Here is an 18,710-nt window from a genome sequence, read left to right as displayed (position 1 = left end):
ATCCTGTGGAACGGAACTCTGCAGACCCGCCTCCCATCCAGCCCGCCCCCTCCCTGCGTCACACCTCCCCAGCATGCCTCCTCCCCGCCCTCTCTCCGCCCCCACCGGCCTCCCCCCTCCCCGGAACGCCTCCTTCCCGCCCCTGTCCCCACTCCTGCTTACTGTGCTGCGGTTCGGCAGTCTGGGAGACTGCTGAGCCGCAGAAGCTGGGCAACTGCCCTGTGCTAGCCCAGCATCAGCCGGCGCTAAGCTAGCAAGGGCAGGAGCCTGGCGTCACCTTACGGCACGTTTGTGACAGTGCTCAGTGGCATGGCTCTTAGGGTCCAATCCTATCCAATTTTCCAGTGTCAGTGCAGCTGTGCCGACTGGTCATGCACTGCATCTTGCAGTGTGGCAGCAGTCACAGAGTCCTGTTCCTTAAGGTCCTATTCCACAGCAGTCCTATTCCTTAAGGTATAGGAACATTTGGTCCCTTATCTTGGGGCTGCACCAGTGCTGGAAAATGGGATAGGATTAGGCCCTAAGTCAGGGCTTTCCAAACTGGGGCGTCGCGATGCCCCAGCCTGTGAGCCCTGGCCTCTGCCCCCATGGGAGTGGGGGCAGCCTGGAGGCAGGGAGGAGGCAGCAGCGCGATCCCCAGGATTGCGCCGCCCAGGGGGGCTGCATGGGCTTGGGTGCACTTGGGGAGCCCGGCACGACCTGCAGTAGGGCTCCCCGTGGCAGTGAAAGTAAATGCGGAGCGATCGTGCTCCACTTCCGCTTTAGCGGAGGCGCAATCACTCTCCCAGAGAGTTTGAGAACCACTGCCCTAAGGGGATAATCTCTTCTGTATATCATGGCAAATAGCCATTGACATTCATGCTCCATTAATTTTGTTTACTTCTTTCAAAGTCATTGAAATTAGTTTCCTGTGTCACTGAGAGTGCAATCCTAACCAACTTTCCAGCACTGACCTAGCTATGCTAATGTGGTGTGCATTAAGGAGGGAGGCAGTGCAGTGGGGAGGCAGTTAAGGGCACCTCCTCAAGGTAACCTTGGGGGCTGCATTGCAGTTAAGTCAGTGCTGGAAAGTTGGTTAGGATTGCGCCCTGAATTCCATACGTTAATTGATGTGGACAAAGTACATCCTTTCATTACCAATCCATTTTACTAGGTGACCCCAAGTTTTAGTGTTATGAAAAAGGTTTGGGGAAACGCACCTTTCCACCCAGTTCTTGTAGCTGGGGATATCCTTGGCATAGAGGAGCTTATTCGATGGGGAATCTTTGCCCAAACGGTGTTCTGAGGTTGAACAGGAGTCCATGAAGGTTTGTGCTACGACTGACAGGCAGGCATCTGTGATGCTGCTCTTGTGGATGTCGAAGACGAACTGTGGGTTTTTGATCATGTTTACCCAGAACCTTAATGGCAAACTGAAGAAAGGAAGAGGAGTGTCATACATCAGATTGCTGTGTCTCCAACAATGGTATTTGATTACAAGAAATTACCAGAAATTCTCTGTCATTGTGATGCTCCCTAATGACCTGAACTATCAGATGGACCTGCTGAAGCAAAACAAATGGGTTGTGCTTTCACAGCATAGGCTGTGTTACACATGTTACAAAAACAAAAAAACCCAAAGGGGTTCCAACTCTGTTTCCCTCATAAATCAAATGCAAGGGGGCACTTGCAGGGGGGAATCAGCAGGTGGCTGGGGGAATTTAACATTTCTGCCATCTGCCAACTATCCCCTATAAATGCCCCTCCCAGCTCCTTTTATTTTGTTTTCCCAGCAAGGAAAACAGTCAAGAGGGGGTGCATTTTCAGGAAGGACTGTTTGTATCCTACAAATGCCCCTCAGTACTTTGGCAAACTTAGGTCCCTGAGTAGGCAGAAACAACTACTGGGTCTGTGAGCAACCTGTGTTGTTGTCCAACTGATAAAGCTCTTTCAGTGTTGGCAGCAATACTACTACTACTACTGCCACGATGATGATAAGTTTCTCTTTTGTCAATGTGAAACTGGCAAAATGGGTGCCCTCCTCTGAAACTCACTAGAAGTGGCTACTGCTCCAGATTTGTGTGCTGCTCCTCATTCTCAGCCCTCATCTTCAATTACTTTCAATGCAAAAGCACCCCACTATATGTTAGATCCATGTTTGGTACATGATGAATGAATACCCAGGTGACAATGATGCTTTGGCTCAACATTTCTGGGACATTTACATCAGTTTTCACCAGGCTCCCCATCTACTGTTTCCTAATGAATTTTCCTGAGACAGACAACATCTTTCTACGTGTGGCAATATAGAAATAGTTGGGAAGACTGGAGTTGGGGATACTGACTTGGAATAATTGCATTTGACTGAGATCAGTTTTCCATTTCCCAAGCTTCTCCTCCTTTCCTCCCTTTAAATAAACCTCCTGCTCATTTAGTCTGAGTGGCTTCAATCAGACTTAGATTAGTACCACAGATGATGTTAATAATATGCTAATGTTTCATTAGCTGAAAGCCTCTTTGGTGCCTGGGGTTTCTTTTTTTTATTCGGTGGCATGCCAACAACCTGCCAGTCAGCATGGTTGGTAAAAGGGGATGTGAAGTTTCATGGTGTGATAGTAGCTGGCTGCAGCAAGAAGCACAAGCAGCACACACCACAGCCACCCAGTGATGACATCTGGTGAGGCAAGGAACTCCAGTTGGCCTCTGTAGATGGAAGGGGCAGAAGCACTAAGGGGCAGAAGTGGGGAATAATCTATGTCTGCAGACTAAGAGCCCAATCCTATCCAACTCTAGCAACCACCATGCAGCCCCGAGATAAGGGAACAAATACCTTGAGGAGGCCTCTGGGACTGCCTCCCCACCACAGGAAGCAGGGCATATCCCATTGGCACGGCTGCACCAGCACTGGAAAATTGGATAGGATTGGGCCCTAACATGGCTATTATCTAGCAATGCTCACCAGTTGCTTTTCCAGGTATGCCGTACATGAGGATCGTGAATGTTGTGCTTGTCTGCCTGCTCATCCAAGAAGTCAAACATGTATTTGATTGCCAGAGGCAGGGCGCTGCCACGATGGGCTGTGCTGAAGATAGTCTCAAAGAGGTCATCGACAAACTTCTGTAAAGTGCCCTGGTTGATGGAAGGAATAAGGAGTAGTCAATGCAATGCAGGAAGCAGGCAGAACAATTGTTAGAAAGGCACTACTCCTGACCCATAGCATCAATGCACTAGTTGTGTGCTAATCAGGTCACACACTGTATCTCATCTTCCTGGGTCTTGCTGACCCAGGAACCTTATTAAAATCATCATCACCACAGTGGTTGCTAGAACTGTCAACTGCTTAAAGAATTTCAGATGCTGAATCATTCGCTTTTTACTTAACTATTCAGTTTTATTCAAGTGTAAATAAGCATAGAATCAGTTTGGAAGTGTCATTTGAGGCCATCTAATCCAATCCCTACTAGAAGCAGGAAAATTTTCTCTCAAGGAAGCTCCAAAAGGCACTTGTCAAGACTCCGCTTGAAGACCTCCAGTAAGGGAGAACCCACTGCTTACCTTGATAGTAAATCCATTGTCAAACTGTTTGCACCATTAATAATTTCATCCTGATATCCAATTGAAATGTATCCTCCTGCAGCTTAAGATCATTAGTCCTAGTTCTACTCTCTAGGGCAACAGAGAAGAAATCTTTAACCTCTTCTGTGTGACAGCCCTTCAGGTATTTGAAAAGCACTGTCATGTATTCCCCCCTCCCTTCTCTTTTCCAGGCTAAACATACCAAGTTCCCTCAGCCTTTCCTCTTAGTTGTTTTCCAGACCCAAACTTTTAAAGATGCCTGTCAAGCCTCTGCTTGAGATCTCCAGCAAGGAAGAACACACTTCCCTTGGTAATCAGTTCCACTGCTCTTAAATTTATCTGCTCTGCTCTTGAACTGCTCTTAAATTTATCAATAATAAGATAACATACACATATAAATATAAACATGCATATATTTTATTATAATTATTTTTGTTCTGACATGCACATCCTACTTTTCTAACTGTCAAGGTAAGTGGGGTAAGTCAAGGTAGGTGGGGGCCAATCCTATTCAACTTTCCAACATTGATGCAACTGTGCCAATGGGGCATACACAGCATCATGCAGGGGGGGCAGTCATGGACGGCTCCTCAAGGCAGTGGCATCACGTCATGTGATGCAGGAGGCAGTGGGCATAGTGATGTGCCATCTCCCCACCCCTGCTGGTTGTTTGGCTATATCTTTTGGTAGAATAGAGATTTTAATACGGTTTGTTTCATTGCATTCTGCATGAAATTACACATCGAATAATATACAACATGATGGTATTATTCTATAATACCAAGATTTAAAAAATATTGGCCAGTGTTGGTGTCATCCCCCTGTGCATGTCACCTGGTGTGGCCTGCGCCCCCTAGTGTCGCTACTGCCTAGTGTCGCAAACAAAAGGGAACGTTTGTTCTCTTACCAAGGAGTTGCACTGAAGTTAAAAAGTTGGATACGATTGGGGCCTAACATTCTAATTCTAACCAAAAAAACCCCCTCAAATTTAGTGCTGAGTCAAAAGTTCTCTGATGAAACTGAAATTGGGAGACAGAGTTGGTGAGAGGACAAAACCCTCACCAATACTGATGGAAGTTTGGAGGGGTGATGTTTAGAATGAAATGCAAAGCCCCCCAAACAACACCATGTGATAACTTGTCAATGGAGATCTAGCCAGCAGGCATTGCTGGCCATTCCATTCTTGAGACAGGTTGGGATGGTAATGGCTCCAAACTGGTAATGGGATGGTACTGGCTCCAAACTGATACAATCTTCCTGAAAAGGTGAGGAAGGCCTTGTTCCTTATTCAGTTTACAAGATGCAAAACCTGCATCTTGGCATCAGAGGAGGAAGGCTGCAAAACCTTCCTCCTCTGATAGGCTTCAGGCTCCTTGAAATTGTTATTTTGTTCTATTTGATAGCTTTGATGTATTTTTATGATTTCATTCTTTATGTTATGAAACACTTTCAACCACTTGGAAAAGCAGTACTAAATGGTTTTAAATAAATAAATACATTTGAATAAATAAATGAAAAGGGTGATTAAAAGAGAGAAAAGGTGATTAAAAGAGAAATGATTTTTATTACATATTTTTAAAGAAAATGAGAAAGAGACAATTGTTCCCCATATCACTGTCCACAGGACCTGATGCAATGTGTTAAAACTCCCTGAAGGCTTCTAGAAACCACAGGGGACTATCTTTCACAATACTGAGCATCTACATCATGCTAAGTTGGAAATGTTTAAAGCATTTCACATACATAATCTTGTCATCCTTACAACTCTGTCAAGTACATGAGAATTATTACTGCCATACTGCAAATGAGATCAAGGCAAAGACTGAGAGTGAGCATTCCCTTCATAACACCACTTGGAGTTCCTGGCAGAAGCTAGATTTGTCCTTGGGAATGTGTGGATTTGTAATTCAGGGCCCAATTCTACTCAAGTTTCCATCACTGATACAGCTGTGCCAAGTAGAGGCGTAGCTTAGGTCATTTGACACCCTGGGCCCATAAATTTTTGTCACCCCATATGACTTAATTAATTAATTCACTTTTTATACCGTCCTTCCTCTAAGCAGCTCAGGGTGGTGTACATGGTTCCTCCCTTATTTTGTTCTCACAACATCCCTGTGAGGTAGTAATAATGATATGGAATGAATAATAATAATGGCCAGAAAAATAAATGCAGTGAATATTTCCCCACAAGCAAAGGATGAAATTCTGCATCAAATGGTATATAACATGATGGCATTATTCCTAAAAGCAATGATTTCCAGAATTTTGGTCACTAGGGATGTCTCATTGGCCTGTTTTGAGTTAAGGCAGTGGTTCTCAAACTTTTAACACTGGAACCCACTTTTTAGAATGACAATCTGTCCAGGACCCACCAGAAGTGATGTCATGGCTAAAAGTCAAGCAAAATAAAATAATTATAAATAATTAAATTAAAGAAAAACATATAAATAAGGGGAAGCCAGCCCTGTTTCACTAAGTGAATTTTCTCTGTAGCCTGCCTGCAATAACACCCCCTCCCACAAATAAATTATCAGACCTACCCAGTGCCCACCTTACCAGCTCAAGCCTCTGGTTTATTCTTTGGGGGGGGGCTGCCTTCTGGAGCATTTGTTGAGCTCCACTTTTATTAGATGGGGACCATGCAGCTATCCTTGCATTCCTCTTTGCCAGACTTTACCAGGAGCCAAGGCACATTTGCTTACTCGTGAGTAAACATGACCGTGAGGCTTAGTTTTGCTTTCCATAGGGCTCAATACTTGGAGGAAGGGAATACTCGTCTGCTTGGAGGAAGGGACTTCCTTCTTGGGTGTTTTTTGGGGGCTGCTTTCATTGGATAGGAACCATTCTGGTGTCATTGGATTCCTCTCAGCCTTTTCGATGAACTATGGCAAGTTCGCCTACTCACGAGTAAATGTGTGATATAGCTCAGTTTCATTTTCCATAGGGTTCAATCAAACCCAAATTTTTGGGTTTCTGGTTTTTTGGTCATAACTTTTGATGGAATTGAGATATTTCAATCCGGTTTTTTGCATTGCATTCCACTGGAAATTCCATATCCAATGGTATATAGCATGATGGTATATAGCATGATGTGAAACCTAACCTTCACAATGTTAGTGATGTTGGGGCATTTGTGGTGTTACACCCCCCAAGGGTGGTACCCGGGGCAGACTGCCCCCCACCAGCTATGCCACTGGTGCCAAGGAAGCATGTGCTTCATTCTGCGGTGTGGGGGGGGCTCTGTGTTTTCAGAGGTCTCCTCAAGGTAAGGGACTGTGTAGAGAACCAAAGACTAGGCCATGGTTGGACCCCATTTTGTGCAGTGGCCTCCATGTTGAGAAATAGAGCTGATGTTGCTAAGTGCCAGAGATGTGTGGAGGTCAGGCAAAGTGCAAGGATGCTATAGATTCCATCAAGCTGAATGTGTAAATGAAGAGGTTCTATCCAGCTGAAGGTGCAAGGACACTGCAAACACTAGGGTTCCATGCAGCTGAAGGTGTGAACTCACTACAATCAAGAAGATTCCATTCAGCCGATGACCCACCACTTGGGCTTTTTAGTGACCTCAGGACACTCAGTGACCTCATTACATCACTTAGTCAGTAATTTTCAGGCCTGTCTCCTGATTGGATGATTGATTGGGCCAGGGGTATAAAGATACCTACCTAGTTGGGGAGGAAGACAGCACAACATAATCTTCAGAGTATCAAAGCAACTTCTTGAGGCTTTGCAGGTGAACTAGCAATGCTGTTAGAGCTAACTACTTTGTAAGTGATAGTTAAGAGTATAGATTTTTTGAGCTAACTACTTTGTAAGTGATAGTTAAGAGTATAGATTTTTTGAGCTAACTACTTTGTAGATGATAGAGTATAGATTTTTTGAGCTAACTACTTTGTAAGTGATAGTTAAGAGTATAGATTTTTTGAGCTAACTACTTTGTAGGTGATAGTTAGGAGTATAGATTTTTTGTTTTAAATGTATATCTCTGTTAAATCCCTATTGGGATTTAACATCCCTACATCCCTATAAAGGGATGTATTGTAGATACTTGCCTAAGGAGTGAGAAATTTCTGCCAATAAATCAAGCTTAGATCATTACCTCACCTTATCTCTGAGGTCGCAGAGGTGTCAGGATTTTTCAAATAAGTTGTGGCACAAGAGAAACAATGTAGAGATAATTAGAGGGCAGTTAATCTGCCAGGTACATCTGGCAAGCCATGTTCCATTTTGCAAATGCTGCTGCAGCCTCCCCTTCCATTTTGCAAATACTTGCATTTTTTGAAGGTCTGTTTTACACCAAGATGTAATCCTCATTTCCATTTGAAACAAAGTTCAAGGCTACAATTCAGTGCACCATTACTTAAGAATAACACCCATGGAAAGCAATGGGTCATTCCATGTTGCTTGAATTTCTACTGTGAATTGAATTGCACACTCCCAGTTATGGCATATAAGTTGTATGCATATAAGTTGTATGGCATATGTAGATCCTCTGGCTTAACACACCAGGCACCTAAAAGAAGAATTTGATTAATGTTCTCCTGCAGTGGTTCCCAACCTTTTTTCACTTGCCTACCCCTTGTTAGCCCATTTCCATAAATTGTACCCCTCGTATTAGCTAAAAAATATTTGTAATTAATATGAATAATGTAAGCCCTCATTTCCACTATATGAAAACCCATACTTCGTATATTCATGGCAGTATTTTCTCTTGTTTTTTCAAGTACCCCTAAAGGTCCTGTCAAGCGTCCCTAGGGAACCTCTGTTCTAGTGGTATGTTGTTTACAGTATTTTTAATAAAGTAGTGACTATACAGTTCTTAGGTAACAATTACTGGTAGGTTATTTTTCAGAATCTGGCCTCAGGTAATGTCAGACAAAACTATAGTCAGACACCCCTCCCCCCCAAGTTTAACTCCCTGAATTATCCAAGGGTCACAGAACATTCCATGATTTTTGGCTCAAAACCTGCCTTCTGGCAAAGTGATTGAGTCTTCTGAAACACAGTGCTGCTCCCCTCCTGCTTCTGCCTAGTGCTTTGTGTGACACTTTGTGTGACACTTTGAAGGATAGTTTATCACTAATCCTCACTTCCCTAAACATCAATGCTCTAAACATTGGTCTGCACCAAAGAACTAGCTATGGATGAACTAGCATAGTATAGACTTAGTACAGACTTAGGGTGCAATCCTATCCCCTACACGAAGCCGCTGGAAGAGGTCATCTGGGGATTTGGAGTTGGGTGCCATCAGTATGCGGATGACACTCAGCTCTATCTCTCCTTTCCACTGGACTCCAGGGTGGCTGTCTCTGTCCTAGAGTGTTGCCTGGAGACAGTTTGGATCTGGATGAGGGTGAACAAGCTGAAATTAAATCCAGACAAGACACAGGTCCTCCTGGTGCAGAAATCCACGATGCGGGTGCTGGAATATTGCCCTGCTCTGAATGGGGTTGCATTCCCCCTGAAAAAGCAGGTTCGCAGCTTGGGGGTTCTGCTGGACTCGCAGCTCCTCCTGGATGTCCTCCTGGAGTGCCTTTGCCCAGCTTTGGCTGGTCCGCCAGCTGCGGCTGTACCTGTCTTGGGCGGATCTGGCCATGGTGGTCCATGCCATGGTGACATTAAGATTAGATTATTGTAACACGCTCTACGTGGGGCTGCCCCTGAAGACGGTCTGGAAGCTACAGCTAGTGCAGAATGTGGTGGCTTGTGTAGTTGCTGGAGGTTGGCGGTTTGACTTTGTCATGCAACCTGGCTGCCCATTCGTTTCCGCGCTGAATTCAGGGTGCTGGTTTTGACCTTTAAAGCCCTAAACAGCTTGTGACCAGTGTATTTGAGAGTCTACCTTCTTCTGTATAGTCCGGTCCATTCTCTGAGGTCATCAGAAGGGGCCCTTGTTGACTGTGCCGTCATTGAGAGTTGTGAAGGGGATGGCGGCCAGAAATGGCCTTTTTGGTGATGGCGCCTGCACTGTGGAATTCCCTCCCCTTTGAGTTGAGAACAGCTTCCTCATTATTGACGTTCTGGCGGGGCCTGAAGACTTTTTTATTTCGGAAAGTTTTTGAGGCCCATTTAGAAATGGGCTATGTCAGATGCAAGGGAGGGCACCAGGATGCAGCTCTCCTGTTATCTGGTGTGCTCCCTGGGGCATTTGGTGGGCTGCTGTGAGATACAGGAAGCTGGACTAGATGGGTCTATGGCCTGATCCAGTGGGGCTGTTCTATGTTCTTATGCCCTATAAGGGCTGCTTTGATAAATTATGTCTTTTACTGTGTGTTTTTATCTGCTGACTGCATCTTATCTGGTTTTGATTGTTTTTAATAATTCTTTTTTAATGTTCATTTGTATTTTATCTTGCTTTGTATTTTAATCTTGATTGTTAGCCCTTGGGTGCCCTTTGGGGAGAAATGCGGAATATAAATCAATCAATAAATAAAATAAACAAGAAAACAGATTTGCCTGAGAGACAAGGTAGAGACAGAAGCCATCAGCCAAGGCCCTGCAAGGGATGGATTGAGGTCAGTCTTATCATCATGACTTGGATGAGGGGATACAAGGGAGCCTCATCAAATTTGCGGATGACACCAAACTGAGAGGAGTAGCAAACACAACATAAGACAGTAGAAGACTTCAGGAAGACCTAGACAAAATGGAATACTGGGCTGAAATGAATAAGATGAAGTTCAACAGGGATGAATGCATAGTTCTGCACTTGGACAAAAACAACCAAAGATGCAGGTATAAATGGGAGATACATGGCTTGGCAGCACTACATGTGAGCGGGATCTTGGAGTTGCAGTGGATCACAGGATGAACATGAGTCAGCAGTGTGATGCGGCTGCAAAGAAAGCGAATGCAATTTTAGCCTGCATTAACAGAACGGTAGCTTCCAAGTCACGAGACATTGTGCCAAGCTTCCAAGTCACGAGACATTGTGCTTTACCCTGGAGTATTGTGTCCAATTCTGGGCACCCCACTTTAAAAAAGATGCAAACTGTAGCAGGTTCAGAGGAGAGCAACAAGGATGATCGTTGCTGGAGGACAAGTCCTCTGAGGAAAGGTTGAGGGAACTTGGCATGTTCAGCCTAGAGAAGAAAAGGCTGAGAGGGGATATGATGGCCCTCTCCAAAAACCTAAAGGGCTGTCATATGGAAGAAGGGAATAATTTATTCTCAGCTGTCTCTGAAAGTAGAACTAGAACCAGTGGGTAGAAACTGGGATCAGCGTATTTGAGAGACCGCCTTCTTCCGTACAGTCCAGTCCATTCTCTGAGGTTATCAGAAGGGGCCCTGTTGGTTGTACCGTCATTGAGATCAAAACTTTAGATATAGGCTGATGGATTCTGAGCTGTCTGTGACAGATTTTTACAAGTGCCGCCGCCTAAGGAGGTACGTGGGGCGGCGGCAAGAAATAGGGCCTTCTCAGTAGTGGCACCAACATTATGGAACTCCCTTCCCCTTGACTTGAGAATGGCTCCCTCCCTTGAGACTTTTCGGCGAGGCCTGAGGACATTTTTGTTTAAAGAAGCCTTCTGAGTGCATGGCCTTATCTTTTCTGTATCTTTTAGTATTTTTACAGGCCTGATTCCTCTGATTTACTACGTTTTGCTCCTTTTATCTGACTTTTTATCTGACTATGGTTTTTATGGGTATATGTTAATGTGTTTTTAGTATGTTTTTATTTGTGGTTAAATTATGTTTTTAATCTGTTTTTAATATGTTCTGAGCCGTCCTGGGTCCCTTTGCGGAGAAGGGCGGGATATAAATAAAGTTTATTATTATTATTATTATTATTATTATTATTATTATTATTATCAGGAGAGAGATCTTGGGGTGGTGGTGGACAGGTCAATGAAAGTGTCGACTCAATGTGCGGCAGCAGTTAAGAAGCCAATTCTATGCTTGGGATCATTAGGAAAGGTATTGAGAACAAAACGGCTAATATTATAATGTCGTTGTACAAATCAATGGTAAGGCCACACCTGGAGTATTGTGTCCAGTTCTAGTCGCCGCATCTCAAAAAAGACATAGTGTAAAAGAGAGCGACTAAGATGATTACGGGGCTGGGGCACCTTCCTTATGAGGAAAGGCTATGGCGTTTGGGCCTCTTCAGCCTAGAAAAGAGACGCCCTGAGGGGGGATATACAAAATTGAGATATACAAAATTATGCAGGGGATGGATAGGGAGATGCTCTTTACACTCTCACATAACACCAGAACCAGGGGACATCCACTAAAATTGAGTGTTCGGAGAGTTAGAACAGACAAAAGAAAATATTTCTTTACTCAGCGTGTGGTTGGTCTGTGGAACTCCTTGCCGGAGGATGTGGTGATGGCGTCTAGCCTGGATGCCTTTAAAGGGGAATTGGACAAGTTTCTGGAGGAAAAATCCATTACGGGGTACAAGCCATGATGTGTATGCGCAACCTCCTGATTTTAGAAATGGGCTATGTCAGAAGGCCAGATGCAAGGGAGGGCACCAGGATGAGGTCTCTTGTTATCTGGTGTGCTCTCTGGGGCATTTGGTGGGCCGCTGTGAGATACAGGAAGCTGGACTAGATGGGCCTATGGTCTGATCCAGTGGGGCTGTTCTTATGTTCTTATGAGAGTTGTGAAGGGGAAGACGGCCAGAAACAGGGCCTTTTCGGTGGTAGATATTCCAATTAGACATCAGGAAAAAATTCCTGATAGTCAGGGCGGTTCGGCAGTGGAACAGATTGCCAAGAGAGATGGTGGACTCTCTCTCTCACTAGAGTCGTTCAAGCAGAGGCTCAACAAGCACCTGTTGGAGATGCTCTAAGAGGATTTCCTGCTGAAGGCAGGGGGTTGGACTAGATGACCTATTAGGCCCCTTCCAACTCTATGATTCTATGTAGCAGGATGAGGCAGGAGAATGCTGAGGTGTACCACTTCAGAAAACAGGCACAGAGCACCATTACTAGAATGCTGACCCTTCTTAAAGTAACTCCCAGCAATTAAAGAATTCACACATTGAGGGAACAATTGTTGCCCAGTCCACTTCCTTTTTGTATTACTCTTCTGTTTTCAGGGACTTTTCCACACAGGGACAAAAAATATTTACAATTATTGCACTTTATATTTTGTTTCTATTTTTTTTTTGCATTTTACAGCTTTTTCACTACTTTGCTGCTGCTTTGAGTGTTCCACTTATGCAGAAGGAGAGGCGGCATATAAGTCATATAAATAAAAAATTAATGTGACCTGTCCCCTGCATTTGAAGGGGCTGCCCTTGAAGACGGTTTGGAAACTGCAATTAGTGCAGAATGCGGCGGCCCGTGTGGTTACTGGAGGTAGGCGGTTTGACTCTGTCAGTCCGCTTCTCCAGCGGCTACATTGGCTGCCCATTCGTTTCTGGGCCCAATTCAAGGTGCTGGTTTTGACTTTTAAAGCCCTATACTGCTCTGGGCCAGGGTATCTTAGAGATCGCCTACTTCCGTACAATCCGGCTCGTCCTCTTAGGTCATCAGAGAAGGCCTTTTTACAAGTGCCGCCACCTAGGGTGGTATGTGGGGCGGTGGCTAGAAATAGGACCTTCCCAGTAGTGGCGCCAACTCTATGGAATTCCCTTCCCCTTGACTTAAGAATGGCTCTTGAGACTTGAGGCTCTTGAGACTTTTCAGCGAGGCCTGAAGACCCTTCTGTTTAAACAAGCCTTCTGAGTTCTTGGCCTTTTTAACATCTTTTCAACATCTTTTAATTTTTTACAGGCCTGATTCTTTTATGACTTGCTGCTCTATGCTCTTTTTACCTTTTTACTACTTTTTATCTGACTACTGTTTTTATGATATGTGTTAATATGCTTTTATCTGTTTTTAAATTATGTTTTTAATCTGTTTTAACCTGTTGTAAGCTGCCTTGAGTCCCTTCGGGGAGAAAGGCGGGGTAAAAATAAAGTTGTTGTTGTTGTTGTTGTTGTTTTGTTATTATTATTATTTGAGGTGGTACAAAACAGGCTCCTGCCTCACAACTCTACCACTTCTTCCCACGATATGGACAAACCAGATCAAGGGGGTTAGTCTCAGTGGCACAAGGTTGCAGAGTCTCAGCTGATGGTCTCCACTTGATCTCAGGCAGAGTCATTTTCTTCCCAAACACAGCACTGTTCACTTCTGCCTGCCCTGCCCTGTGCAGTGCTTTGAAGGTGTCAGCAAAATCAATTCTGCATAAATAACAAAGTGCTGGAACTGAGTAACAAGGAGATGGCACCATGAAGAAGGCATTGGTGTTAAATCGCCATTCGTGGTGTTCCTGGTCCAAAAGTCAACTACAGAGAGTTACAGAGCTGTCAGACAATCATCTCCCATGAAGCGCTGAGTGTGATGATGGACTGAGTGCTCACCCGCTTGCTCGACACCCTATACAGGCTGGCACCTCAGCTGAGGGGGCTGTTCCTCCATCTACCAGCCTGCCTGAGAACTCTTTTTCTCTTCCTCCGGCCTCCTCTACGACTACTTCTGCTCAATGACTCACGCAGTATAGGAAAACAGCAGTTGAGTTCCAGGCCACAGACTGCATTATGAAAGTATTACTAGAGCAAACTCAAACTTCTTCAAGGCCCCCAAATGGCTGGCAGATGGGAAGAAGATGCATTCCTTTGTCAAATGGCTCTGTCTAGGGCAACATACTGACTCCTGTTTGTCAGTATGGTGCAGTATGGTGCAGTATGGTGACTCCTGTTTGTCAGTGCAGGTGCAGGTGCAGTGTCAGTCACTGCTCAGAATGTAGCATTTCACTCTTTAAGTATAGTATTCTGAGAAATATTGCAAGATCAGGGGATCAGTTTCCTGCATGCAGGATCAGGATGAATACCAGTGAACATGGGCTGTGTTCATTCTGATGATGCAAACGGCCTCTACGGCCTCCTCATCCCCCAGTTTCAGTGTATGCTGCAACACTCAGTTTGAGGCAGGGGAAACTGATGGTGGAGGCAGTGCTGAGCACTCCAGACCCTATCAGAACATCTTTTCCATGTGGGGTGCAATGGGACTACAGGCTGTATAGGATTAGCAAACTTGTCAAAACACTTTTCAGGGTTTTGATACTTGGGTATTTATATCTGATACATGGTTGGTTGTTGTTTCTAACTACAGGCGACTCATGTTACCTGTGGATTCAGAACCCATGGATTTGATAATCCACAGCTTCTGAACTCATGGGGTGGGTCCAGTCTGTAACCTTCAGAGGCAATGGAATTTGTGCTCTGGTCACATCTGGAGTACCTTCTGATGCCTCTGGAAGGTCAAAAATGACTTCTGGTTTTCAGCTGAAAACTGGAAGTTGTAATTTTTGACCTTCGGGAGGCCTCAGAAAGCCTTCTGAGGAGCAGGGAGGCATCTCTGCCCCTCAGAAGGTCCTCAAGATGAGGAGCATTTTAGGTGTCCAAATTTGAGGATTTGAACATCGACGGATTTTGGTATCCACAGTGGTTCCAGGAATGGAACCCCCATGGATACTGAGGACACACCTGTACTTACAGGTTTCCAAACTGGGAGATTTGAGACTGACTGCTAATTCTCCAATATGGCAGAATCCAAAGAAGGCTTCTTGGAGGGGGCAAATCACTGAACAAATTGGTTCCATACTGCCATTCAGTGATGCATTTACCTGCCCACAGAGCCAGTTCCCTATTTCCTCTCAGCCATGCAGGGCAAGGGTCAAGTGGGCATTTCCTTCCTACCAAATGAGTGATTACCTTCTCAGGCTTCAGAACTCTCTCCATCACACCTTCCCACCCTCTCCCCATCTTTCCATACCTTGGTGGCCAACAGCCTGGTCAGATAGATCTCTGATACCATCTTGCTCCCTCTGTCGCCCTCCTTCTGATCACCATGTTCATGATTCTTAACTAGGTGCCACATCTTGACCCCGCTCTCCAGGTCTGGTGTAATCATAGGTGTACGGGAGCGCAAGCTGTCCGGGCTTCCTGTGTAACGGATCATATTTTCTGAAAGCAAAAAAACCTCATGGCTTCAGGATGCTTTCTTCAAGGACAAGTAAACATTGTATATGAAACCAGATCACTGCTCTCCTATGAATGAGAATCAAACTTGGACAAACCATGTCAAGATAAATACTGCAAACACTTGCCTATAAGTTCATCTCACAGATAAGTCGAGGACAGGCTTTTGAACCAAAATCACAGAATTTTCTATGTCACAGAATTCTGTGACAAAATCACAGAATTTTCTTATGCATGCATAAGTTGGGGGAGGAGTGTTCAACTTAGGGGGGTTTCTGACTGTAGTTTTGTCTGATTTTATGGAAGCCAGATTCTGAAATTACCTACCAGTAATTGTTACCTAATTACAATTAGGTATTTGGAAGGATGCTTGCTTGATTTCAATGGAAGCCTTTAGCCTTTTCTCAGGAGGAGAATAAAAGGTTAACTTTGGCCAGAGTTTGCTAGGGAGGTTACTGTGGAGATTAACAGCCCTCTCTGCATTGCTTCTCTCATGCAGAGACTTGCTTGAAAAGCTCTGACCCCTTAGTGACCTCGAACATAAGGCAAGGTGATGATCTAAGCTTGATTTATTGGCAGAAATTTCTTGCCCTGTAGGTGTACATCTATGCTTGCTGTAATCACACAAGGCAATTCTCACTGAGCTATGGTAAGGAGGAACAGAACCTCTATGTTCAGACAGTATATCTCCGATTACTATACATTAGGGACAAGCATGAGGAGATGACTCTCAGCTTCACATCTCACTTGTGAATGCTCAGAGGTATCAACTGGAAACAGAATACTAAGTTTGATGGATCTTTGATCTGATCCAGCAAAGCATTTCTTATGTTTTTCTTTAATACTGCTCTTTACTGTATGTATTGCTAATGATTCTGCTCTGTCCCATGGGCTAAGCATATCTTAAGTGCTGTTACCTTTGGAAAAAAAGTATAGTCAAAATGTAAGCAGGTGAAATCTTTAGTGCTGAGTTCAATCTGTGTGTCCCAACAGTCTGGGGAGGCGGAGAAAGCCCCTATGGGTGTCATGCAGGGAGAGAAGTGAACATAGCAGCTCAGCTGCATGTAGTAGCCTCCCTACTTGCTGCTTTTTCCTATGGGAAAAAGCAGTGGCTTTAGCTGTGAATGAGGTGGGTGGGGCAGTATGAGGTGAGGGGAGTGTGAAACATGGTGGAGAGGGAGTGATGGAGCCTCCCTAGTGGAGCTTACCCCCCGGAGAGAGAGGTCAGTTGGCAACCATTTGGAGAAGGCTTGGCTAGCAGGAGCCTCCTCTGTACTGGGAGGGAAGCTTCCAGGAGGGAGGAGCCCAGAACTTCATCCTATTCATACTTTCCTGGGAATAAGTCCCTACTCACTTCTGTAATGGGACAGTAATGAGACTTACTTCTATGTAGATATGCATAGGCTTGGGCTCTCACAGTCTGGGGAAAGTGGGGTGGCATCTCTCTGTGTTTCAGTCAGGGAGTGAGTGAACCACTATCTACTTTGGTGGTGAGTTCTCACAGAGTGAGAACTCTGTGTCAGCTTAGCCAAGGATCATCACCTCTTTCTCTTCTTCCTTCCACCCCCCCAAAAAGAAAAAAAGGCCGCACTTGATCGGTCAAACTTTGTCTCCCAAAATAATTAAAAAATAAAAATACACATTACTTTTTCAGCCATCCCCTTTTTTCTCCTGCTTTTTTTTTTTCTTTTTGGCATCCCACATTGGCTGCTACTATAAGATAAACAGTCTCTGGCATCATAATGATGCATGTCTACTCAGAAGTAAATTCCATTGTGTTCAATGAGTTGTACTCCCAGGAAAGAGTGGTTAGGACTGCAGCCTGGGTCTCTCGTTTCTCATCAGTTTGCAATAAGCAGAATTACTCAAAACAAAGTCTGTTTCTCCCCCAGCAAATTTCTTCACTTCTTCCCCCCTTACAAGAAACAAAAAAGTCCCTTTCCAAAATCCTCCGGGTTTGCTGCTAACAAACCTAGGGTGCTGGCAGCCCTGGCTTCTCTAGTTTTTTTTGTTCCCTGGGGGCTGGGGCCCTCAGTTTGGCTGTACTTGTAAGAGGCAATTAAACAGCCACTGGGTAGATGGGACTCGTCAGCCTGGGAAGGCAGCTCATCTGAGAGAAGGAAAACTCTGATCCCAAACCTCCACTGCCTTGTGGCTACATCCAGTTATGGAAAAGGCTTCAGGAGTCAACCTCATGGCAAAATCCAGAGCCGGAGTCCCTGAGGCAGTTCATGGCTGAACACAGTCACGTTCTGGCAACTCCTGTGACGCCACTGAAACCAACCGTATTGGCCTCTGCCTTTCCATTGGACCATTTCAGTGATGTGGACAGGGGGGATTTGCTGCATGGGAAACAGTCTATCCTCCATATCTACTTTACCCAGGCTTCGCGCACTGGAGAGGACACTCTGTTCCAGAACCACCATTCAGAGCGCGATACCATAGTCTTCTGAGACTGAAGGATGCCAACAACAAGGTGCCTTCAAATTCACTTTTTCTATGGTTGTTTGCATAATTATAACACCTTCATCCCAATTTTGGAGGTAATTGAAGTGGGGTTATGTAAGCCGCCTTGGGTGCCCTTTGGGGAGAAAGGTGGAGTATAAATCAAATAAAATAAATGGGGAGCCATGACCAATGGCCACAGGGATCAGGGGAGCCACTGAGAACCACTGCTTTAGTAGTTAGGAACTGGCACTCTACCAGCCATTTCTAGCTTTGAGAATATTGCTGTTTGGTTCATTAACCAAGGCATCAAGGATGCTTTGACAGATATGATCACACTCCTGCTGACCTGACCATCACCCTTCATTCCCTCCCACATACACACTGATTCCACCCCCCACCCCCATATGCCTTCAGGCTGAGACCTCTTTGTGGCAGAGAAAGGAACTAGAGAATTATCACATGGTGTGTAGGTAACTATATCTTATTTTGAGGACTCAAGTCCCAACTGGTTATGAGGTAACTGGAAACAAAGAAGGGTCACCCAGCCAACATGATTATTGTTACCTCCTTTTGTCATCCTTCACTGTTGAGTTGTCTAGCACTTGACTAGATTTTTGCCATTTCTGGATTCTTGTATATTGTATACATGTTGAATGTATGCATTGTACACATGATTGTATTTTGAATCTACCATTGAGATCCCTTGCCTAGAGTTCTTTTTTTTTAGGGTA

General features: G+C 44.7%; 1 protein-coding gene across 2 annotated transcripts in view; it reads right to left on the bottom strand.

Annotated features, from left to right (window-relative positions):
• PLXNA4 (plexin A4) overlaps nucleotides 1–18,710 on the bottom strand; it is a 705,695-nt gene that overhangs the window by 27,704 nt on the left and 659,281 nt on the right. For both annotated transcript variants that reach the window (XM_066633821.1, XM_066633822.1), the window contains 3 exons: nucleotides 15,326–15,516; nucleotides 2,939–3,108; nucleotides 1,200–1,412 (listed from right to left, as the gene is read on the bottom strand). In XM_066633821.1, the coding sequence (XP_066489918.1) occupies nucleotides 1,200–1,412; nucleotides 2,939–3,108; nucleotides 15,326–15,516 (574 nt within the window). The remainder of the gene's footprint in view (nucleotides 1–1,199; nucleotides 1,413–2,938; nucleotides 3,109–15,325; nucleotides 15,517–18,710) is intronic.

The sequence above is a fragment of the Tiliqua scincoides genome, chromosome 7, assembly GCF_035046505.1.
Source record: "Tiliqua scincoides isolate rTilSci1 chromosome 7, rTilSci1.hap2, whole genome shotgun sequence".
NCBI classification, from domain to species: domain Eukaryota; kingdom Metazoa; phylum Chordata; class Lepidosauria; order Squamata; family Scincidae; genus Tiliqua; species Tiliqua scincoides.
This window is presented reverse-complemented; position numbering and strand designations above follow the sequence as displayed.